Here is a 22,817-nt window from a genome sequence, read left to right as displayed (position 1 = left end):
AGTGTTGATTTTGGCAAGAGGTGTGGGTGTTTGCATCCAGAAAGTCACTGTAATGCCTGGCACCACTTTTAAGGCTGGTGTGTTGGTAAACCAGACTTGATAGGCACATGGAGATCCCATAAGCACAGTGGTGAATAGACTGCGGTTTGCATTACTTGCTCACATAGAGCGACTTGACCCTGTAAAAGTCTTTTCTCTGACAGGAAGCTGTTATGTAGAAAAACACCCCGGGGCGCTGGACAAAGAATCCACAGCGGGTGGGTGTTTCTGGTTTCCAGGTAAGGCAGTGTTTCGACTACACGTCGCCACTTGCTAAACTTGTTCTTTGGCTGAGCGGTATAAATACCTTGGCCCCCACCCCATATCTGTGCTGCGAGTCACTCTCAGCCAGGAGCACTCTTGAGCAGAACCAGCGCAGGCCTGCAGTACCCGGGCGCGCGAACCGCGGGACTCTACAATGACGGCCTTCAAAGGAGTGTGGACCCGGCAGTTTTGGACATCTATGGGAGGAGAATTTTTGGCTGTCCTTTTGTTCCTTATTGTGAGTTTGGGGTCTACGGTGACCTTTCCCCCCGCCCCCGGACCCAGCAATACCCACATCGCCTTCTGCTTTGGCCTCAGCATCGCCATCTTGGTGCACTGCTTCGGACACATCTGTGAAGCCTTTTTGAACCCCGCGGTAGCGCTGGCCATGGTGTGCACCCGGAAGATCTCCTTCGCCAAGGGGTTCTTTTACATCATCATCCAGTGCCTCGGGGCCGTCGCTGCCACCGGGGTGGTCTTTCTCGTCACCCCCACGGACAACCACCCCGTTGGAATTACCACAGTAAGTATGGGATAGGTGGCGCTTTGGAGGTTTACCTCTACAGGGACTTTTACATTACAAATATCTCTCACGAATGTGTAAATCAAATTGATCGAAAAGTCTTTATCTCAGTTTGTCATTATTTTTGTTCACATCCTGGTGTGTCATTGATTGAGTCTGTGGTAGGTACAGCTACGTAGCTCATTGTGAACTAGTTTTTTCCAGGGTAATTTAGACTATCACTGAATGGGCATATACACTTGATACCTTAAGATCATGTTTCACTACGGGCATAAGTTCATTTGTTTTTGGGAGCCCTGCTCGTTGGGATCATCTTTTTCAATCGTTGTGTCAGCTTTCTTTATTTCCTGAGTTGTGTCAGCTGTCTTTATTTCCTGAGTTGTGTCAGCTTTCTTTATTTCCTGAGTTGTGTTAGCTTTCTTTATTTAATGATTTGTGTTAGCTGTCTTTATTTCCTTAGTTGATTTCGCTGTCGAGGCTTGTCCTTTGGCAGGGAAGGGTGCGGCAACATTTTTGTATATAAAACTTTCATAATTGAACCATCTATCGTCTTTCTAAAATCGGATTGATGTTTAAGTTTTAAAAAAAAGTTGATGTCACTTCTTTTTTTTCAATTTCTTGTCTCACAGGTGAATAAGAGCATCTCGCACGGGCAGGCCCTGCTGATTGAAACTCTCATCACCTTCCAGCTGGTGTTCACAATCTTTGCTTCCTGCGATAAAAAAAGAAAAGATATTAAAGTTCCAGTGCCGATGATTATTGGGTTTTCGGTCACCATCGGGCACCTTTTTGCAGTAAGTATTGCAGGAAAAGGGTCCCAAGTGTTGTAAAAAATCCATACTCAGCGCAAGGATACAAAAAACATGGTGCTAAAAAAAGAAGTAAGACAATTCAAAATGAATAGGATGTCGACCAAGCTAAACCACTGTATATTTGAAACAGATAAAGGAGAAACGTCATTTTGTTTACATTTTTGTCAAAATATACTTACGTGAGTGTAGGACAACCCGCAGGTGGCTCGTGTGGTCTGGTAATGGTTGTGGTGGGATTCTTCGTACAAAGCTGTATATATGCGTATTGGAACCGAAAATTAATGAAGCTATCAGGCAAGCGACGTATATACACAGTCTGGGGAAATACAGAGATTAAAGATCTTATACATTACAATGCGGTGCTGGAGAAGGCGAGCCTCAAGTGCAGCTTCAGGCAACAAGAGCAGTTGGGAGGTTCCTTAATGGCAGATGGTTTCTTCCTTCAAATAATGTGCTTTCGCTCATTTTGGACCCGGAGGAAAGAGCAAGTTAGCGGGTTTCTGGCTGCATGTTGATCCTTGTTGCACATCAGAAGGTTTATTTCCTCTGGCATGTGATTGGCAGTCTGATGCTGACATGGCACTGTGTGCTACACTAGATTTTTTGTCAGGTGGGGTGCTGTGGTGACTGTTACCGCCCAGGGGAAGGTACAGCCCCGTGTTGAGGATGATGTTGGCCTGCAGGGACTGAAAATATGCTTCCATCAAGGGTGGCGTGTGCGCTCATATTTATTAAGTCTGTTGATCATTTGCTCATTTGAGCACTAGAGCTCTTTTCTGCGGAGACACGAGGAAGCAGGGGATGCCTGCTAGAGACGAGGAAGCAAGGGATGCCTGCTAGACAAGAGAAAGCAGGGGATGCCTGCCAGTAGAGTGTTTCCTCTATGCAGGGTGCACAGGGAAGCAGGGGATGCCTGCTAGACACGAGGAAGCAAGGGATGCCTGCTAGACACAAGGAAGTAGGGGATGCCTGCCAGTAGAGTGTTTCCTCCATGCAGGGTACACAGGGAAGCAGGGGATGCCTGCCAGTAGAGTGTTTCCTCCATGCAGGGTACACGGGGAAGCAGGGGATGCCTGCTAGACACGAGGAAGGAGAGTATGCCTGTCAGTAGAATGTTTCCTCCATACAGGGAACACAGGGAAGTAGGGGATGCCTGCTAGACACGAGGAAGCAAGGGATGCCTGCTAGACACAAGGAAGCAGGGGATGCCTGCCAGTAGAGTGTTTCCTCCATGCAGGGTACACGGGGAAGCAGGGGATGCCTGCCAGTAGAGTGTTTCCTCCATGCAGGAGACGCGGGGAAGCAGTAGAGTGTTTCCTCCATGCAGGAGACACGGGGAAGTAGGGGATGACTGCCAGAAGAGTGTTTCCTCCATACAGGAGACGCGGGGAAGCAGGGGATGCCTGCTAGACACGAGGAAGCAAGGGATGCCTGCTAGACACTAGGAAGCAGGGGATGCCTGCCAGTAGAGTGTTTCCTCTATGCAGGGTACACAGGGAAGCAGGGGATGCCTGCCAGTAGAGTGTTTCCTCCATGCAGGAGACGCGGGAAGCAGGGGATGCCTGCCAGTAGAGTGTTTCCTCCATGCAGGAGACGCGGGGAAGCAGGGGATGCCTGCCAGTAGAGTGTTTCCTCCATGCAGGAGACACGAGGAAGCAGGGGATGCCTGCCAGTAGAGTGTTTCCTCCATGCAGGAGACGCGGGGAAGCAGTAGAGTGTTTCCTCCATGCAGGAGACACGGGGAAGTAGGGGATGCCTGCCAGTAGAGTGTTTCCTCCATACAGGAGACGCGGGGAAGCAGGGGATGCCTGCCAGTAGAGTGTTTACTCCATGCAGGAGACTCGGGGAAGCAGGGGATGCCTGCCAGTAGAGTGTTTCCTCCATACAGGAGACGCGGGGAAGCAGGGGATGCCTGCCAGTAGAGTGTTTCCTTCATGCATGTAGAAGCAGGGGATGCCTGCTAGACACGAGGAGCAAGGGATGCCTGCTAGACACGGGGAATCAGGGGATGCCTGCTAGACACGAGGAAGCAAGGGATGCCTGCTAGACATGAGGAAGCAGGGGATGCCTGCTAGTAGAGTGTTTCCTCCATGCAGGGTACACGGAGAAGAAGGGGATCCCTGCTAGACACGAGGAAGCAAGGGATGCCTGCTAGACATGAGGAAGCAGGGGATACCTGCCAGTAGAGTGTTTCCTCCATGCAGGGTACACGGGGAAGCAGGGGATGCCTGCTAGACACGAGGAAGCAAGGGATGCCTGCTAGACACGGGGAATCAGGGGATGCCTGCTAGACACGAGGAAGCAAGGGATGCCTGCTAGACACGAGGAAGCAGAGGATGCCTGCTAGTAGAGTGTTTCCTCCATGCAGGGTACACGGAGAAGAAGGGGATCCCTGCTAGACACGAGGAAGCAAGGGATGCCTGCTAGACATGAGGAAGCAGGGGATACCTGCCAGTAGAGTGTTTCCTCCATGCAGGGTACACGGGGAAGCAGGGGATGCCTGCTAGACACGAGGAAGCAAGGGATGCCTACTAGACACTAGGAAGCAGGGGATGCCTGCCAGTAGAGTGTTTCCTCCATGCAGGAGACGCGGGAAGCAGGGGATGCCTGCCAGTAGAGTGTTTCCTCCATGCAGGAGACGCGGGGAAGCAGGGGATGCCTGCCAGTAGAGTGTTTCCTCCATGCAGGAGACACGAGGAAGCAGGGGATGCCTGCCAGTAGAGTGTTTCCTCCATGCAGGAGACGCAGGGAAGCAGGGGATGACAGCCAGAAGAGTGTTTCCTTCATGCAGGAGATGCAAGGAAGCATGGGATGCCTGCCAGTACAGTGATTCCTCCATGGAGGAGACACTGGGAGTAGGGGATGCCTGCCAGTAGAGTGTTTCCTCCATGGAGGAGACACGGGAAACAGGGAATGCCTGCTAGACACGAAGAAGCAGGGGGTGCCTGCCAGTAGAGTGTTTCTTCCATGCAGGGTACTCAGCAAAGCAGGGGATGCCTGCCAGTAGAGTGTTTCCTGCATGCAGGGGGCGCGGGGAAGCAGGGGATGCCTGCCAGTAGAGTGTTTCCTCCATGCAGGGGACGCAGGGAAGCAGGAGATGCCTGCCAGAAGAGTGTTTCCTCCATGCAGGAGACACAGGGATGCCTGCTAGTAGAGTGTTTCCTCCATGCAGGAGACACGGGGAAGCAGAGGATGCCTGCTAGTAGAGTGTTTCCTCCATGGAGGAGACACGGGGATGCCTGCTAGTAGAGTGTTTCCTCCATGCAGGAGACACGGGGAAGCAGGGGATGCTGGCTAGTAGAGTGTTTCCTCCATGGAGGAGACACGGGGAGCAGGGGATGCCTGCCAGAAGAGTGTTTCCTCCATGCAGGAGACACAGGGAAGCAGGGGATGTCTGCTAGTAGAGTGTTTCCTCTATGGAGGTGACACTTGAGATTAGGGGATGCCTGCTAGAAGAGTGGTACCTCCATGGAGGAGACACGGGGAAGCAGGGGATGCCTTCTAGGAGAGTGTTTCCTCCGTGCAGGAGACACGGGGAAGCAGGGGATGCCTGCTAGTAGAGTGTTTCTTCCATGCAGGAGACACAGGGAAGCAGGGGATGCCTGCTAGTAGAGTGTTTCCTCCATTCAGGAGACATTGGGAAGCAGGGTATGCCTACTCGTAGAGTGTTTCCCCCATGGAGGAGACACAGGGAGTAGGGGATACCTGCTACTAGAGTGTTACCTCCATGGAGGAGACACGCGGAGCAGTCGACGCCTGCTAGTAGAGTGTTTTTCTCCATGGAGAAGAAACAGGGAAGCAGGGGATGCCGGCTAGTAGAGTGTTTTTCTCTATGCAGGAGACACAGGGAAGCAGGGGATGCCTGCTAGTAGAGTGTTTACTCCATTCAGGAGACATTGGGAAGCAGGGTATGCCTGCTTGTAGAGTGTTTCCTCCATGAAGGAGACACGCGAAGCAGGGGATGCCTGCTTAGTAGAGTGTTTTTCTCCATGGAGGAGACACAGGGAAGCAGGGGATACCTGTTAGTAGAGTATTTTTCTCTATGCAGGAGACACAGGGAAGCAGGGGATGCCTGCTAGTAGAGTGTTTCCTCCATTTAGGAGACATTGGGAAGCAGGGGATGCCTGCTAGTAGAGTGTTTCCTCCATTCAGGAGACATTGGGAAGCAGGGTATGCCTGCTCGTAGAGTGTTTCCTCCATGGAGAAGACACAGGAAGTAGGGGATACCTGCTAGAAGAGTGTTTCCTCCACGGAGGAGACACGAGAAGCAGGGGATGCCTGCTAGTAGTGTTTTTCTCCATGGAGGAGACACAGGGAAGCAGGAGATGCCGGCTTGTAGAGTGTTTTTCTCCATGCAGGAGACACAGGGAAGCAGGGGATGCCTGCTAGTAGAGTGTTTCCTCCATTCAGGAGACATTGGGAAGCAGGGTATGCCTGCTTGTAGAGTGTTTCCTCCATGAAGGAGACACGCGGAGCAGGGGATGCCTGCTTAGTAGAGTGTTTTTCTCCATGGAGGAGACACAGGGAAGCAGGGGATACCTGTTAGTAGAGTATTTTTCTCTATGCAGGAGACACAGGGAAGCAGGGGATGCCTGCTAGTAGAGTGTTTCCTCCATTTAGGAGACATTGGGAAGCAGGGGATGCCTGCTAGTAGAGTGTTTCCTCCATTCAGGAGACATTGGGAAGCAGGGTATGCCTGCTCGTAGAGTGTTTCCTCCATGGAGAAGACACAGGAAGTAGGGGATACCTGCTAGAAGAGTGTTTCCTCCACGGAGGAGACACGAGAAGCAGGGATGCCTGCTAGTAGAGTGTTTTTCTCCATGGAGGAGACACAGGGAAGCAGGAGATGCCGGCTAGTAGAGTGTTTTTCTCCATGCAGGAGACACAGGGAAGCAGGGGATGCCTGCTAGTAGAGTGTTTCCTCCATTCAGGAGACATTGGGAAGCAGGGTATGCCTGCTTGTAGAGTGTTTCCTCCATGAAGGAGACACGCAGAGCAGGGGATGCCTGCTTAGTAGAGTGTTTTTCTCCATGGAGGAGACACAGGGAAGCAGGGGATACCTGCTAGTAGAGTGTTTTTCTCCATGCAGGAGACACAGGGAAGCAGGGGATGCCTGATAGTAGAGTGTTTCCTCCATTCAGGAGACATAGGGGAGTTGGGGATGTGTAGGTCTCTAGTCTGCTCTGATGGCAAGCGATAGCTGGTACCCGGAAATCAGGATTCTGAAGCAAGGAGAGATTTGTGTTGCTCATGTAGTCTTCCTCTTCACTTACATTTAATGATACTGCGTAACAGGAACGCTAGGTTCAGAGGGAAAGTTCTTTCCCTGCTCGATTCAAATCTACTGAATGATCTTTCCTTCGGTTCATATCTATCATTTGTCCTGCTTCTTTAGGAAAGTTCTGAAGACCCATACATTCCTTGAATTAATCTGTGATGTTGCTGTAAGTCTAGCGGGTGTTGCTGTTTAGCATTAAGGTGCTTTGTTGGTGCATTATGGCTTAACTCTTGTTCTATTTCATTGTGAATTGGAGTGACTTCACATTTGCAACCGGCGACGATTTTGGCTACGTTTATATCTAAAAGCCATTTGTCGACCTGGAAGTGTTTGGAGCTTTCCCTTATGAAGAGGAGCTTTCTCTAAGTACGTTCCCAGTTGGGCCTCTGCATCTAGACTTAGATAAGGTAAAGGCAGTCTTCGAGCCAGGTGATGCCTTTGCATTTAAAGAGTTTTCACCTGGAGCTGCTGTCGAATGAGAATTGTAGCAACTCAAGCTGATTACAAAACAGGTGGATGGATCGAGACCATCTCCGATCTGCAGATAGATTGTTCTGATGGATCGGTAGAGATGTTACCAAGTCTGTTCGCTGCATAAAAGTAGTTTGAATAATGCAGATTATTTTCTTAGATGAAAAGCAAAGCCAAACTGTACAAAAGAAGTGAATATGAAGCCTGATCCATTTTGAGTGTCATTTGACCAAGAGGCCAACTAATGCCTTGAACTAAAAAAGGCACAACAGACGCTGTGGCCAGTCCATGTGCGTCCGAGCAGGCCAGATCGTACAGAATAGGTCATAGAGGCTTCCAGGCCTACGCTCATACGTTCACTGTTTGGTAACTGAGACAAAAACAACGTCTCTGCACCCATCATGCGTGCAGAAGGTGACTGCTGGATTGGGCTGACCTCAAGTGTTTCTTACGTGAGTCCGAGTATGGTAGCTCTGCACATGAAGTAGAATGTAATCTGAACGAACTGCTAAGCAGCCAGTCGAGAGAGAGGCTGTCTGGTTAGGTAGTACACGCGCTAGTATCTTGATGGAAGTGGTACATTTACACAAGGGCCCTGACTTAATGCTCTGGGTCCAATTTGGAGTTCTAAAAAATAGAAAACGGCGTCTATAGCTGGACACCTCACCTGAGAACGTGCATTACTCAAGGAGAGAGTAGTGGTCACAAGTTTGAATGACTATGGAGCTGAGTCGGTCTTTCATCCTTCCAAGGTTGATATTAAGAGGACTGATGAGCGTAGTAATTATAAAAACTGCTGAGCAAGCACTGAGGTTGAAATATGTGGTACTCCCTGCTATACTAATTGTCTTTTGAATTAAAGGGCCTGTGTTCATTAAGAACTTCGGGGCATATCATTAAGGCCATGCAATAATTATCGCTCAGCGCTCTTAGCGCGAGGATAATTATCGCTGGCCAACTCTGAATTTTATCGTGGAAATAGTGTGCTAGCAGCAACGCTTATCTCCAAAGCAATAAAATTCAGAGCGCAAGCTGCCAATTGTGCGATTATCGCTGGAAATACAGCGATAATCACACAAGGTTTAGCGAAAGCTTGCTGATAGGGCAAGGCATACTTAGCCATGATATCCACCTTACATAGGATATCATGGCTAAGTCAGTTTTGAAGGGTATACAGTCATAATATCGAGTAAAAAATATAGAATGGGCAAAATATTGAGTTAAAAATATAGAATGGGCAAAATATCGAATGGACAGAATATAGACGACACAAATATCGAATAGAATAGCAGTAATATCGAATCCAAAATATAGAATGGACAAAATATCGAATAGACAGAATATAGACAACAAAAATATAGATGGACAGAATATAGACAACAAAAATATCGAATTTTAGGTAAGTTAATATTTATTTGTTTAATAATATGTAAGTGTTTTTTATGTTAGTATATGTGTTAAAAGTGTATTTTATAATTTATTTTAATTAATTAATTTTATGGCATTTAATTTTTGCATAATATAATTCTGGAGCGGGTTGTGGGTTTATAGGGGAATAGGGTGGGAAGTAATTCAAATATAATTATTAAATATTTTAATTTATTTATTGGTATTTATTTTGAATTAAGTGTTAATTTTTAATTGGTAATTAATTAAAATATAATTGGTAATTCATTTTTATTAATTGATTAATTGATAAATATGTTAATTTTATTTATTTTCAGTAGCAGGTTGTGGGTTTATAGGGGAATAGGGTGGGAAGTAATTTAATTACAATTAATTAAATATTTTAATTTATGTATTTGTATTTATTTTGAATTAATTGTTAATTAATTTTTAATCGGTAATTAATTAAAATATAATTAGTAAATACTTTTTATTAATTGATTAATTGATAATTATGTTCATTTTATTAATTTATTTTCTGTAGCGGGTTGTGGGTTTATAGGGGAATTGGGTGGGAAGTAATTTAATTGTAATTAATTAAATTTTATTATTTATTAATTGGTATTTGATTTGAATTAATTGTTAATTATTTTTCAATTGTTAATTAATTAATTGTTATTGGTAATTAATTTGTATTAATAGGTAATAATTGTTTAGTAAATAATTGTTTTTATTATTTTTCATTGATTAATTATTACATTATATTAAATTGGTAATTAATTTTAATTAATTTGTAATTGGTATTCATATTTAATTTATTTTTAATCATATATGAAGTATTTACTTTCCCTACTGTTGCTCTCCTTGGAGTGGGAATAGTAATTTTTACCCTCCCACTATGCAATGCTTTCCCTACTGTTGCCCTCCCTGGAGTGTGATTAGTAATTGTTACCCCTACGCTATCCAACGCTTTCCCTACTGTTGCACTCACTGGAGTGGGAATAGAAATTTTTTATCCTACGCTATCCAATGCTTACCCTACTGTTGCACTCTTTGGAAAAGGAATAGTAATTTTTACCCTCCCGCTATCCAATGCTGTCCCTACTGTTGCCCTCCCTGGAGTGGGAATAATAATTTTTACCCCAACGCTATCCAACGCTTTCCTTACTGTTGCACTCACTGGAGTGGGAATAGTAATTTTTACCCCTACGCTATCCAACGCTTACTCTACTGTTGCAGTCCCTGGAGTGGGAATAGTAATTTTTACCCCTACGCTATCCAACGCTTTTCCTACTGTTGCACTCTCTGGAGTGGGAATAGTAATTTTTACCCCTACGCTATCCAACGTTTTCCCTACTGTTGCACTCTCTAGAGTCGGAATAGTAATTTTTACCCTCCTGCTATCCAACGCTTTCTCTACTATTGCACTCTCTGGAGTGGGAATAGTAATATTGTACCCCTACGCTATCCAATCCTTTATGTACTGTTGCACTCTCTGGAGTGGGAATAGTAATTTTTACTTTTTCCCTATCCAACGCTTTCCCTACTGTTGCACTCTTTGGAGTGCGAATAGTAATTTTTACCTTCCCGCTATCCAACGCTTTCCCTACTGTTGCACTCTCTGGAGTGGTAATAGTAATTTTTACCCCTACGCTATCCAACGCTTTCTCTACTGTTGCACTCAGTGGAGTGGTAATAGTAAATGTTACTGTCCTGCTAACCTATGGTAAAAATATTGTATATTTTTTATTAATATTATGTGTATATATATATATGTATGTATTTAAAAATTAAATTGTATGTTTATTTATTTTTAACATAAATTAATTATTTATTAATTTTAGGGTTATTTAAGTATTTTAAGTATGTTTAAGTTAATTATATTTAATATTTTATTATTTTTCAATTACTTTTAAGACATTTAAAAAATTCGATATTTTGACTATTTATATTTTTTACAACAATATTTTTGATTCGATATTTTTGCACTTACCTGTTTGGAGGTAGGAGTTCGATATTTTTGTATTTTTTTTAACTCGATATTTTGCTACATCGATATTTATTTTATCGATATTATGTCAGTGATCCGTTTTGAAGCAGGCGTAAGGAAAGTAGCCATAACAGAGGTAATCGCTACTTTGCTTGTCACTCGGCAGGTTAGGGTGCCCATTGATAATTGGAGAAATGTCGCTTAGCGACATTTCTCCAGTTTTGTCAGGGAAGGAATGGCCACTTTGCATCTCATTAGAGATGCAAAGATGGGTTTTGGGGGAAATGGCGATAATGCAAGGATTCATGCGATAGCGTGACCTTGCTAATTAGGCGATACAATTATCGCTGCTTTCCGTCCGAAAACGGACGCTAAAGTGGCGATAATTTTATCTCCAAGACTTGATGATATGCCCCTTCCTCAGCTAACAGGTAACCGAGAATGTACTTTGACTAAGAGTTGTGATTCTCAGCTGAGGGATCATGGCCAGACCTTTTCTTTACTAGAAAGTGACCCCTTTAAAAACTAAGCACAGTATTCGACGTTAGCATCCATAATGCTGACCAGTCTTAAAAGCCACATACATAGTGTAGTCAACCAGGCTCCTACCCTGTCCTGGTGACTTCAGAAGGGGCCTCATAAGTATGATCATTTACAGGAAGTTGGTACCGCATGGGGTTTCCTCTGGGCAAATGATAGTGCCCTCTACACCACAGCACTGTACCCAGCAGCGCCCAGAGTCTGAGAGAAGCCTGAAGAAGTACATCACTGTAAGGCGCATTTCCATGTCCATACTCGTGCCAAGGAGGAGCTCTGTAAGCCACAAAGGGCCAAGAACCTGAAATCAGAGAACGCCTTGGGTTATGTACGGTAAACATCTAAGACCAAGAGTAGGGAGGAGTCCCTGCGGGGAGACATAGCTACCGTTTTCTACAGAACACAGATCAGGTTAAAGTCTTTCATGAAAAGCACCCAGGTCACATTCCCACTTGAATGTCTGTCTACAAGTTCCATGAGACAGACGTCAGACAGGGCAAAGCGTGCCCAACAATATACATCAAGTGCTTCCATCTTTGTTGGTACGATCAATCCTGCCACTGCTCCCTTCCACATCACCTGTATAGTGTCCCCCAGAGATCTATAGGCCCTGCCTCGGTGTAGATCATATTTTGGTGCAGTTGCTCACGCTAACAGGTGTAGACTGGCACATTGTACCTTGCACAGAGGACACTTCCAACTCTCACGCAGCTTAGCCCCTTCAGGAAAGTGTTGCTGAGTTAAGTCTGTCTCTCAAACCAGAAACTAGAGATGGCAAGCCACTAATAGCTTGAGCCAGACACTTCACTCTGCCTCAGGTCGAGACCCTATTGGACCAGAAAGTTCAAAACAAACTGAGCATTCATGAGGCGCCTGCCTGCAACCAATGCTCTAATCTCATGCACCTGGAATTAATGACAAATGGGTACGTAGCTAAGTTTTGAACGTCCAAAGTCATAAAAGGTAATCAAGCAACACAAATTTCTGAAAAACTATTTACTTTTCAGCACAAAATTTATTTTGCACTGGAACGTTGTCTTTAGTAGATAAAGAGCTTGAGCAGCACTGTTTTACCACCTTAGAAAGTGGTAAATGGTTGCATGTCACAGGAACTTTCAAGGCATGTGCTGCTTTTGGCCGTAAATATAGCAGTATGTGTTGCTCCATAAAAAGTAAGCAACAGAGCATAACTCAAAAACATACGCAAAGGACCTTAACACCAAAATGAAAATATAACATGGAATTACACACCAACATAATTAAAAAAGAAACAGCAACAACATTAGTACAACACAACAAAAGCACATTTAAAAAATGCACCACCAACAATAACATAACACATCACCACCACAACTTAACTCCTTCCGTGCTCATGACAAGCCCAGCTCGTCATGATTCACAGTGGAGCTGGGCTCATCATAATGGCCGCGGTCCGCCCACACGTGTTTAATTCTCCCACACAGGCGAGGAATTAATCAGTGGGCGGGGTTGTGACAAGCCCAGCTCGTCATGAGCACAGCTCTACTGTGACTCATGACGAGCTAGACTCATCACGAGCACTGCACTGTGGCGCGGCGGACCCCAATGCACCGTGGGGGAATTACCCCCGCAGCGAAGGGGTTAATTCCACACAGCAAATGTGCGCAAACATTCTTATCAAATAGCATCACCTCCAAAATTCTCTTTTCATAATACTGTGGTAAAGGTATTTGCAGCAAGCACTGCCTTAACTTTCTGCAAAGCATATGAAAAAGCACCAGCTTAAAATGTTCTGTGATCTAGCCCCTTCATGTCTGTTGTGGTAGAAGCTGGTTTTATGTGCAACAGGTCGGTAGAGGAGCTTTGGCAGAGTTCTGTGTTCCACAGAGCTGCCTTTGATTTAGATTCCAGAAGAGCTGTCAGAATGCATTGGTACAGCTTGTGTGGAAGCACAGTGCTTCTTGGAGTCTGGAGATCAAGGTTGAGGTGTGCGGCCATATTCTAGCCCCCGATGTTGTAAAGATCACCATGGTGTCAGTGTGCTGTGTACATGTTCAGGCATCAGACGGAGGATAAACATACTAAAAGGTGTGCTGTTCCAGAGAGGGGTTGAGACTTACTTTGTATTTTAATTAGTTAGGTCAGACGGGGGAAGCATCCCTTATCGGATACACAAGCTGCCGAAGTGGCATGCTTCATCATCGGGCCATGCTCCTTGCTGCAATGCCCAGGGGGTCCCAACTAGGGGACTCTTTGCAGCAGGTATGTTCCTTACCCAAAATTGCCAGGAGATGGCAGTTGGGTAATGTCCTGCACCTAGTTTAGAGGAGGGATAGAGGCTAAGATGGTAGATTTGGGATAAGTGAGGTTAAAATTGGCTATGGATTTTCAATACCTTTTTATACATTTATGCTGAGAACTCATGCCAAAATTAAGAGCAGATATAGAACCTAGAAGGATACCAATGAACCCCAGGTTCTAACAGAGGTCAACATGTTTCTTGGCTAAGTCTGCTCACAAAGAGTCAATGGCAAATCCTCAGGACCAACTAAGAGAGCCCTAATCTACCAAATTAGCAGTGCTATTCGTGTAGGTAATAAATCCTGTTTCGGGTGAAACAAATAAATGTAAAGAGTAGGTCTCACATCTTCAGAGTGCCGTCAAGCAGGTAGGTTTTTCACCACGCTGTCCGACGACCCCAGTTGGGAGCTCCGGAAGCATTGACTTGGGATTCCACGGGCACGTTCACTTCTGACAATGGGTCATACAGAGAAGATCCCCATTATGAGACCTACTCTAGGGCTCCCCTAGTTCGAGGCTCTCAAAGGTGTTTGCAAAATATCCTCTTGCCAGTATCGAGGTAGCCGGCCTTCTGCAACTCTCTCTAGCTACAGGATGCGAAGAATGATATGAATTACTTTATTTTCGGGCCTTTTGTCGTAAATTGACATCATGACTAGTTGGGCCCTAAGGCTGCTGCTTTACTTCGCCTTATAGAAGCGCCAGCACTAAATAAAATTCCAAGGCACTTTGAGGTAAACCCAGTGAAGATTCTGAAGAGTGATCTGGAGCGACTCACATGTTCTGCAAGATACTTCTTCTTCGGGTACCAAAACTGACACGGATTTCTCCCATGATGAAAGAATGATGTTAAACGACAGAAGACAACTGGCTCGGTTGTTGCCTCTCAAACAAACACCTCAGTCAAACTCTGCAAAAGGAATGTGCGTGCAACAAGAAGAACCTGGCAAACATCCAGAATAGAAATTTGCCTAGCCTACGCAAAGGTAAGTTTCAATTCTATTAAGGACGCGCAGGCGAGGATTATGCTTTACTCGAGCAGGCAAAAAATATCTACCTTCAACTTCGTCAACAGTTCCAAAATCAGGTCAAACACAGTTGCCCCTACTCTAGGAATGGGTTAAATGCTGTTGTAATTCCAGTTCTCACATCTCTGCGGGAGATGTTTGCTATTGCATTTGCCATTCGGTGCATCGCAATATTATCGCAGTCAGTGTTACTGAATAAGCTTCAGATTTACCTCATACATTTCTCCAATTTTTCTGAAGCCCCTAGTATTTTTTGCACGCTACAGTTTGGTGTGTGTAAATACACTTATAGAGCAACCTTGTTCATGAAGTTTCCACTCACTAATTAATCTCTTGTACTCCAAATCAGGCTTACTAATACATCACTAATTAGACTAATTAGTCTTGGTCTAGGCCTGTCCACCACTGTGTGCAACAGAAGGTACTTCTTGGATATCAAGGTTCTTGTACTTTAAAGTTTGGAACACACTATGCATTTAGGGGTCTATCATCCGCTCTATAGTACATGACATAAGGATAGCTATTTTAATTTTCATAGCACATATTAAAGAGACGTAGCGACATGTAAAAAGAAACAGAACTTCTTTTGTTATTTTTTTGTCCACCTTTAATAAGCGTTAGTTAAAGGCAGGAGTATTGTCACGTCCACTGGTAAGAAAGCTAAAAAGAGAAGGGAGGCATAGACTCCAGCTCATACCCAATAATTCTGGTTCCTGTATGGTTATTATAATATTTTTTAACATATGTATGTTCAAATATTTCTCAGATATGATTTCTGCTTTTTGAATATTTGTATCTGTTTATTAATATATTTAAATTGTTCCTCCACAGATACCATACACTGGTGCAAGTATGAATCCTGCAAGGTCCTTTGGTACAAGTCTGGTCTTTAATGACTGGCACAGTCACTGGGTAACTATTATGTTTTATACCTTTAATTTATTTTTCACTTACTTGATAGAAAGGGCTGGGAATTTTTACATCAAGATTAAAGTTTTCGTCCAGTTTACAAGTAGGCCTGGGCTAAATTTCCATTATGCCTGCGTAATATTTCATAATTTCATAATTTTTTTCTTATGTTTGGTACACCAAATACCCGAAAATATGCTATTGTGCCACGTGGCGTAATTATGTTGCGATTACAGAACAATTAAGAGTATAAGCACAAGAACAGTGCGAACAATCAGAATGCGAGCGGCTGTGGTTAGTGTCACGTTTTTGTGCTATTGTTTTAGCCAAAATGCATCCTAGAATCCATTGAGAAAATATAGGGGTAAATGCTAGTTTTAGGAATTTCTTGTAATTTTACATAATTCTTGTGTAACTACGCATAATTGTGTTTCAGCATATTATGCACATTTCCCACACTTAGAAGTTTACCACCAGGAAAAGTCTTTGATGGCCTTCCAACAAGTATTTCCATGGGGTCTGGTAAATTATTCGGGTCAACCTTATTGAAGAGATTTTTAAGATCATACACAATGTCTAGATGGCAGGAGGCATCTCCCAGAGCTGGATGTCATGAACGGCTGAACGGCTTCGCCATTTGCCCCATTTTTTTCCTCCAGTGGACAATGACTACGGTTCCAGGCCATGAATACGGTTCCATGACTTCAAATATGGCTAGTGGTAGCTTGCAACAAAAAATACATTTTGAGTGCCTCCATTAACAGTTCTGTAGTAGCAATTATAGGGACTCATTCTACTGTTCTGGAATCCTTGTAACTAATTTTCAACGCTGTCTCTTTTCTCCAACAGATCTATTGGATTGGCCCCTTCATGGGCGGTGTCCTTGCTGCCTTTGTTTACGAGTACTTGTTTTGCCCGGATCCAGAACGTAAATTAAGGTTTCAAGCTAGTTTTCGAAAACCTCAAAATGATGATCAGGAAGACTCTGCTCAACTAACTGTTCAGCCCGGGGGTGAATACAGCAAACTGGAATCAGCTGCATAGCTTGGCCCTGAGTGAGCACTTTCTAAACTTGAAGGCCTACTGAGTGGTCACTCAATGTTCAGGCTTCTTTTGACTGTGCACTTGATGATGAACAATAGAATAGCCTTGGTCCAGAATGCAAGACTGCCAAAGAATGAAACAGACACACTTCGATGAGTTTGGGGGGTGCTCATGTCCCATTTTAGTTTACAGAGTTCTTGGAAAAATGTGTTTATTAAACATTGGGGAAAGTAGCTCTCAAAATTAGATTGGAATGTACAATACAGGGGCATAGGAAACGTACGTTGCTGTAGATTTTTATAACATCATACTTGCTATATGACTGCCAGTGTGCACTGAAGACACAGTAGGGAATTTCCAAAGCATAAAAACAAGCTTTATCTGAGAAAACTTCCATAGACCTTCCGTGCAGCCTTTGCCAATAGCATAAGACCCTTCATGTTCTGTATACGTGGCAGAGTATTATTTGGTGGTGTAAATGTTTTGGAAAAAGATTTCATCACTAGTCTGCCCAAAAAAAATCACCTTGTGTGTTCTTCATAATGGTAAGAAATCTCACAGAATATGCACCAGCAATGTCTGTGAGCATGAATAAGGAATACAATATATTACATTGTAAAATTAACTTAAAAGGGTAACATTTTAAGATTAGGAACTCTATTATCATCAATGCCTGATATTGTCATGTGGAGTTTTTGCACATACATATTGTTCAGATTCCTCAAAACATAAGGTGTGCAATGTTCAGGATCCTATGGATACCCTTCCTAGAGGTGAAAGGTAATTGATCATGCGGTGTAATGTTGACACAACTAGTGACATGTTGAGGTTGTATTAATGCACAGGCGCAGTAGTGAGTAAGAAGGCCATACCGGCCACTGCTAGCTGGGAAAAGGATCCCGAATGCTTGTAGGCAATGAGTCCGCAGTTTCATCGTACTACTGGCTATGTGCTATCTTGCGTTAAAAGGCAAGCGGAATATAGAGAATGTATAATAATTGCCCTACTATGCAAGCCCTAGTGTGAACAGGGTCTGAATACCACCATTCATTTTGGCTGCCAATACCATGTCTGGAAAAGGAGATTAGGGAATGGAAAAAGTACTGAAGATGCACACAAACTCAAGTAAAGGGATATCAATGTCATCACCTTCTGTTAAATTGTATAGATGTACAATTGTCGATGTGTTTGTATTTATGTAATATTGCTTAAGAATGTTTGTAAAGTCTGTGTGCATTGTAATAAATTTAAATGAATCAAGTCTTGCATTATGGGAACAGTCTAAAGGAAGCTGGGTTCACTTTCATTGGAGAAAAGAAAGTAGGAGGTAAAATGGCCTATCAAGGGTAAAGACATGGAATTGGGCAGAACATCACTTCATCATGGACCAATAGTAGAGCATAGGTTCTCCCTTGAACACTGCCCGGGCTGCTAGATATTTTATCTCTCTTCTTCTGCAAAATATTGACTAAGGTTCCTTCGAGATTTTGGGTTCTTTCCTGTGAATCAGCCACATGGGAACCTTCCAAGTTCCGATATTCAGATTACTTGTATTTGAAGGCATGCTAAACACAGATCGACATTAGATTTATGTTCATGGGAATGGGATGAAGAGGGGAGTGAGTTTAGGTGATGAGAGAATAGAAGCATGTGGTAGTGTTTGTGGGGTGCCAGGGCTGTATATGGGACAGTCTGCCCATTGCCAACACAATACATTTTAACATCAATGAACACCTTTCCTCCTTTTACTACATTCGTCTTACAAGATGGCTTCCACTGGATTTCTAAATTGTGGTAGCATTGTTTCATTTCTCCTGCATGTGCTTATGGAGGATACCAGGCATGTTTTATTATGCATTCTTCCCAAAATAGCCTGTAGCTCAAGATGGTTCTCTTCTGCCCATTGCCAGACAAATGCTGGAGGAGGTGGTTGAGATAAAAATGTCTCCCATATCTTTCAGTAATTTTTTAAATTAGGTTTACAGGTCGTACTTCCTAAGAACTCTTCCATTCCAACATGGTGACGGTGGGCACAGAGAATATGCCATGCTCTGCAAGTGAATGATGCACACACAATGGGCGCATAGTAAGGCGTGTATGAGAAGCCTATCCAAGCAGTCTACCACTGGGTGTTCAAGTGGTAAACCTTCATCCACAACAAAAAGATAACATTGTAAAACGGATAATGTGATGGTATGCTGCTCCCGGATTATCTCTAGGTAGTGCATGTGACTCATGTTAGCACCACTACTTTTAGGGAATGTTGGAGCTGGGTGAGGCAGCAGGTGCCGCTGCTGGTGGGACTTCCACTAAACTGCAAACATGAATTAGGTTGGATATAGAGCCAGAAGGGCGAACGGCAAATGCACCATTTGGTTAAATAACGGTAAATCAGGGCAGTACTTCAAAGTAGATGCTGCAGTGGTGCAAGGATCAACAATTCAAAAAGCAATACAGCATATTATATCATATGAAATAATCTACAGGAGCCTGCAGACGTGTTCAAAGCTACCAGCACACTGAAAACAATCAACCTGCGCGTCTGTCTTTCACACCTCATCATCCACCACACTGCTGTGAGCTGCATCCCATACGAAATATCCGCACCTCAGTGCTCATCAAGCACAACATGGAAACACTTCCCACTTAGGATCACAAAATAAAGACAACACCCTTCCAATAATACAGCCCACATGGCGTAACTTGCAACACATGTAGTAGGTAAGCACTGCAGTGCTCTAAATGAGGGTATTATGCGCTATATGAATGCTGCAATACAATACAGTTAAGGGAACAAGGAGACTTTCCAAAGTAAGTATAATGAAAAGTAAAGTTAAATAAGTAGCACAAAACGTTTGAGTATATTTTCCTTTTGTTGACTGTGATGGAAGAGTTTCCATTCGGTGTCTGGCTCTCCTTTAAACAGGGCAATGAAAAGAGTGCTCTATCCTTTGGTGGACGGATGTCACAAGGGCGGAGTAACCTACAATATTGAGTAAGGAAACATCATCAAAGGGCACTGGTGCCAAAATATGAGGGGGCCGATCCCAAATTTAGAACATCTCTGCTATCATCATATCGCAAGATCTGCGAACATGCATAATAGTTTTCCTTTTTAGGTCAAGCCTAGGCAGCCGGCATGCACTGTCTGCAAGACACAGAGTAATCGCTCTATGAGCTTTCATCCCTCCTATTAGCTTTCAATTGGTTACTTACACTGTCCTTTAGAAAGCTCTGCTTTCTATTGGATAATGTTTCTTTTTTTGCTCTGTCTGTGGGTGCTTAATTCTCACCCAGGCCATTTCACTCATTGTTTGTTCTGGTTGGCTAGCTTTCATGGTTCCTTCTGGTTGGCCATCGCTATGCTGCATCTGCATATTTTTAAAAGTGTATCCTTTTGGATCTGAGTGCGGCGTTCGATACCGTGTCTCATTCCATCCTTTTGAATTCTCTCCGGTCCCTGGGAGTGGACGGTCCGGCTTTGGCCTGGATTGCCTCCTTTTTAAGTGAGCGCACTTTCCAAGTCTTTTCCACTAAAGCCACATCTGCCACATGTCCATCGGCGTACGGCGTTCCGCAGGGGTCCATACTCAGCCCTTTGTTGTTCAACATCTATGTGAGACCCCTGGCCACCATCTCGGTGGACGCTGGACTGACTATTTTTTCATACGCTGATGACACCCAAATTGTTTTCTCCCTTTCCAGCAGCGAGCAAAACAGTGTATCGATTCTGAAAAACGGATTGTCACATATAGCTGAGTGGATGCAGAAGCATCTCCTCAAACTAAACGGTGACAAAACCGAGATTCTCATGCTAGGGAAGAATAAAGATCTATGGGGCCCCCAACATTGGCCCAGTGACATGAGACCCCTTCCCCAGCCAACTTCTGTGGTTCGCAACCTCGGATTTCTCATAGACAACAAACTCTCCATGGGACAGCACGCCACAAAGGTGGCCGCCATCTGCTTTGCCACCTTGCGATGGCTCCAGAAAATTCTATGGATGCTGCCTCATGCCACCAGGAGAACCGTTATCGAGGCGTTAGTAACATCTCGCCTGGACTATGGAAATGTCCTCTATCTTGGTGCTGACGCGGCCACCATTAACAAACTCCAGGTTGTCCAAAATGCGTCGGCCCGACTTCTTTGTAACATCCCGAGGAGATCATTGGCCACACAGGCCCATGCGCGATCTACACTGGCTTATGATCCCCAGCCGTATTAAATTCAAAGCCCTATGCTACCTTTTTAAAATCAAGCAGGGTGTGGCCTCAAAATACTTGCAGAGTCTGGTCCAACCCTACAAGCCCAGTCGCACATTAAGATCTTCTGCCAACTGCGACTTTGTTGTCCCAAGATTCAAGCTTGTAAGGATGGGGGGTCGGGCCTTCTCCCATCTAGGCCCCAAATATTGGAATGCGCTACCCATCACTCTGAAATCAGAAACTAACCTTCTCTGTTTTAGGAAAAAATTGAAAACCATACTTTTCCAATGATCTTCATGCCGCTTTAGCTGTCTTATGGTGCTGTTTGAGAGGTCTGTTTTTCTTCTTCAGTCTATCCCTTGCGCCGGGAAACCCACTGTAGGTAGCTGTTGCGCATTATAAGTTTAAATAAATAAAGAAAGAAAGAAATAAAATAAAATAAATAAATTCATATTTTTTTAATGGGCATTCGTCATCCTCATTATGTTTCATTGCATTGTTTTAGTGACTTTCTTTCTTGTTTTTTTTCTTTTTGACGGCAAAATTACTGACGCAGAGACTCAAACTCAGTTCCCCAGCTCTGATATCGGCAGCCCTGGAGGTTACACCACAGCCTCTCACTGTCAAATATATATTCTAAAAGTATTGTATTTCCAAAGGTTCAGGCACAACATGCCTGCTTGCTTGGGTACACTATGCACTCCATAAATGAGTTATTGGAGAGGCTGGTGTAGATTATATTATGGCAATAGCAGTGCACCTTCACCAGTGTTTTAGTCAGGGGTACCAGGTGGTCACTTTGAAGGAGTGGCATTATGTTCAGGAATCTCTACATGTACGGGGCAAGTTTTACAGTACACCCAAGTCAGCTTCAGAGATGGATTTAAGTGTCCTGGCCTAAATTATAGTTTGCTACATGGGCACTCCCTTTTGCTGTGCAAACAAGTCATTTTGAGACCTTTGTTGCAACCTGGCACCCTCTTCAGTTTATTTTTGGTGGCATTGAAAGGCTGCTGCATGTAGTGGCTTTAAGATATACCAGCCCTGACTAAGGTTAATTGGGCAATTATGTATAAGGCATTCTGGTTCTGTGTTGCTGTTATGCTGTGTGTGTCAAACACCAGATTTGTTAGCATAAAGCTTATTTCATATTGGCTCCTGATGTTTAACATGAAAAGGAAATTAGGTCGATCCAGATAAGAATTGTAAAGTGATTCGTGGGTGAATTACATGGCGGTTTTTCATTGAACTGAGTAGTAGATTGTCTATGCCAGCCAGTGTAGTTTGTTTCCAAGAGACTGCCATTGCTAGATATGATTATATGTATGATGGGTGATGCGCCTCATTGGAATGTTTTAGCTAGCTTTATTTGAATGGTTTGATGATCCATATTGGTAGGGTGAGTGAGTGACATTTATTCAATTAGCTGCACACGCACACACACTGCATCATCTCCCGTCTGTTGCTGCTTGAGAGGCCACACAATTCCCAATCACCCCAGTGGAGCCTCTGATGCTGTCAAGCAGATGTGAGACAGGCAGAGGGAGAGTTCGCTTCTGAGACCTAACATTAGTAAGAAGGAGAGTGCTGTGATCTTGTGCACTGCCGGCACCCCTGCCCATTCTATGAGTCACCTCAGCTGCCCCCTCTTCCCCGATCAAAAGGGAAGCATCAGGCAGTAGGCTTCATCTTGTTAGGCTGACCATGCAGCTTAGTGGGTTCAAGCCCCTTCTGCAGAGCTCAACGTATAGCACAATAGTTTTGCCAACATGTTTGACTTCTTCAGCCTGTTATCCTTCTGAAGTAAAAAAAAAAATGAGATCCACTGAGCTGTTTCATGAAGCTGCAAAGCCTCTGAAAAACCTATATAAAAGACGGGGGCACATTACTGTCATTTAACCTCCCATCCCCCATACATTCAAGAGCAGAGAATTTGGTAAGGCAAGGCTCCCCTGCTCATGAGATTAGACCTCAGACTTGGCACTATTCCCCAACTCCTTGTGTAATGTAACTGGGGCTAACGTTAAGTGCTCCAAAACCTTCAAGTCCAG

The 22,817-nt window shown here is 44.2% G+C and overlaps 1 protein-coding gene across 1 annotated transcript; it reads left to right on the top strand.

Annotated features, from left to right (window-relative positions):
* Positions 1–356: 356 nt before the first annotated feature.
* LOC147724374 (aquaporin-4-like) lies at positions 357–17,828 on the top strand. Its single transcript, XM_086965935.1, has 4 exons — positions 357–826; positions 1,456–1,620; positions 15,440–15,520; positions 16,367–17,828. Exons 1-4 carry the CDS (start codon positions 458–460, stop codon positions 16,559–16,561), a joined length of 810 nt encoding a protein of 269 aa, XP_086822061.1. The 5' UTR covers positions 357–457; the 3' UTR covers positions 16,562–17,828.
* Positions 17,829–22,817: the final 4,989 nt, after the last annotated feature.

This window comes from Lissotriton vulgaris, chromosome 4_1 (assembly GCF_964263255.1).
Source record: "Lissotriton vulgaris chromosome 4_1, aLisVul1.2, whole genome shotgun sequence".
NCBI lineage: Eukaryota > Metazoa > Chordata > Amphibia > Caudata > Salamandridae > Lissotriton > Lissotriton vulgaris.
Note: the sequence above shows the minus strand (reverse complement) of the source record. Positions and strands in the feature narration are given on the sequence as shown.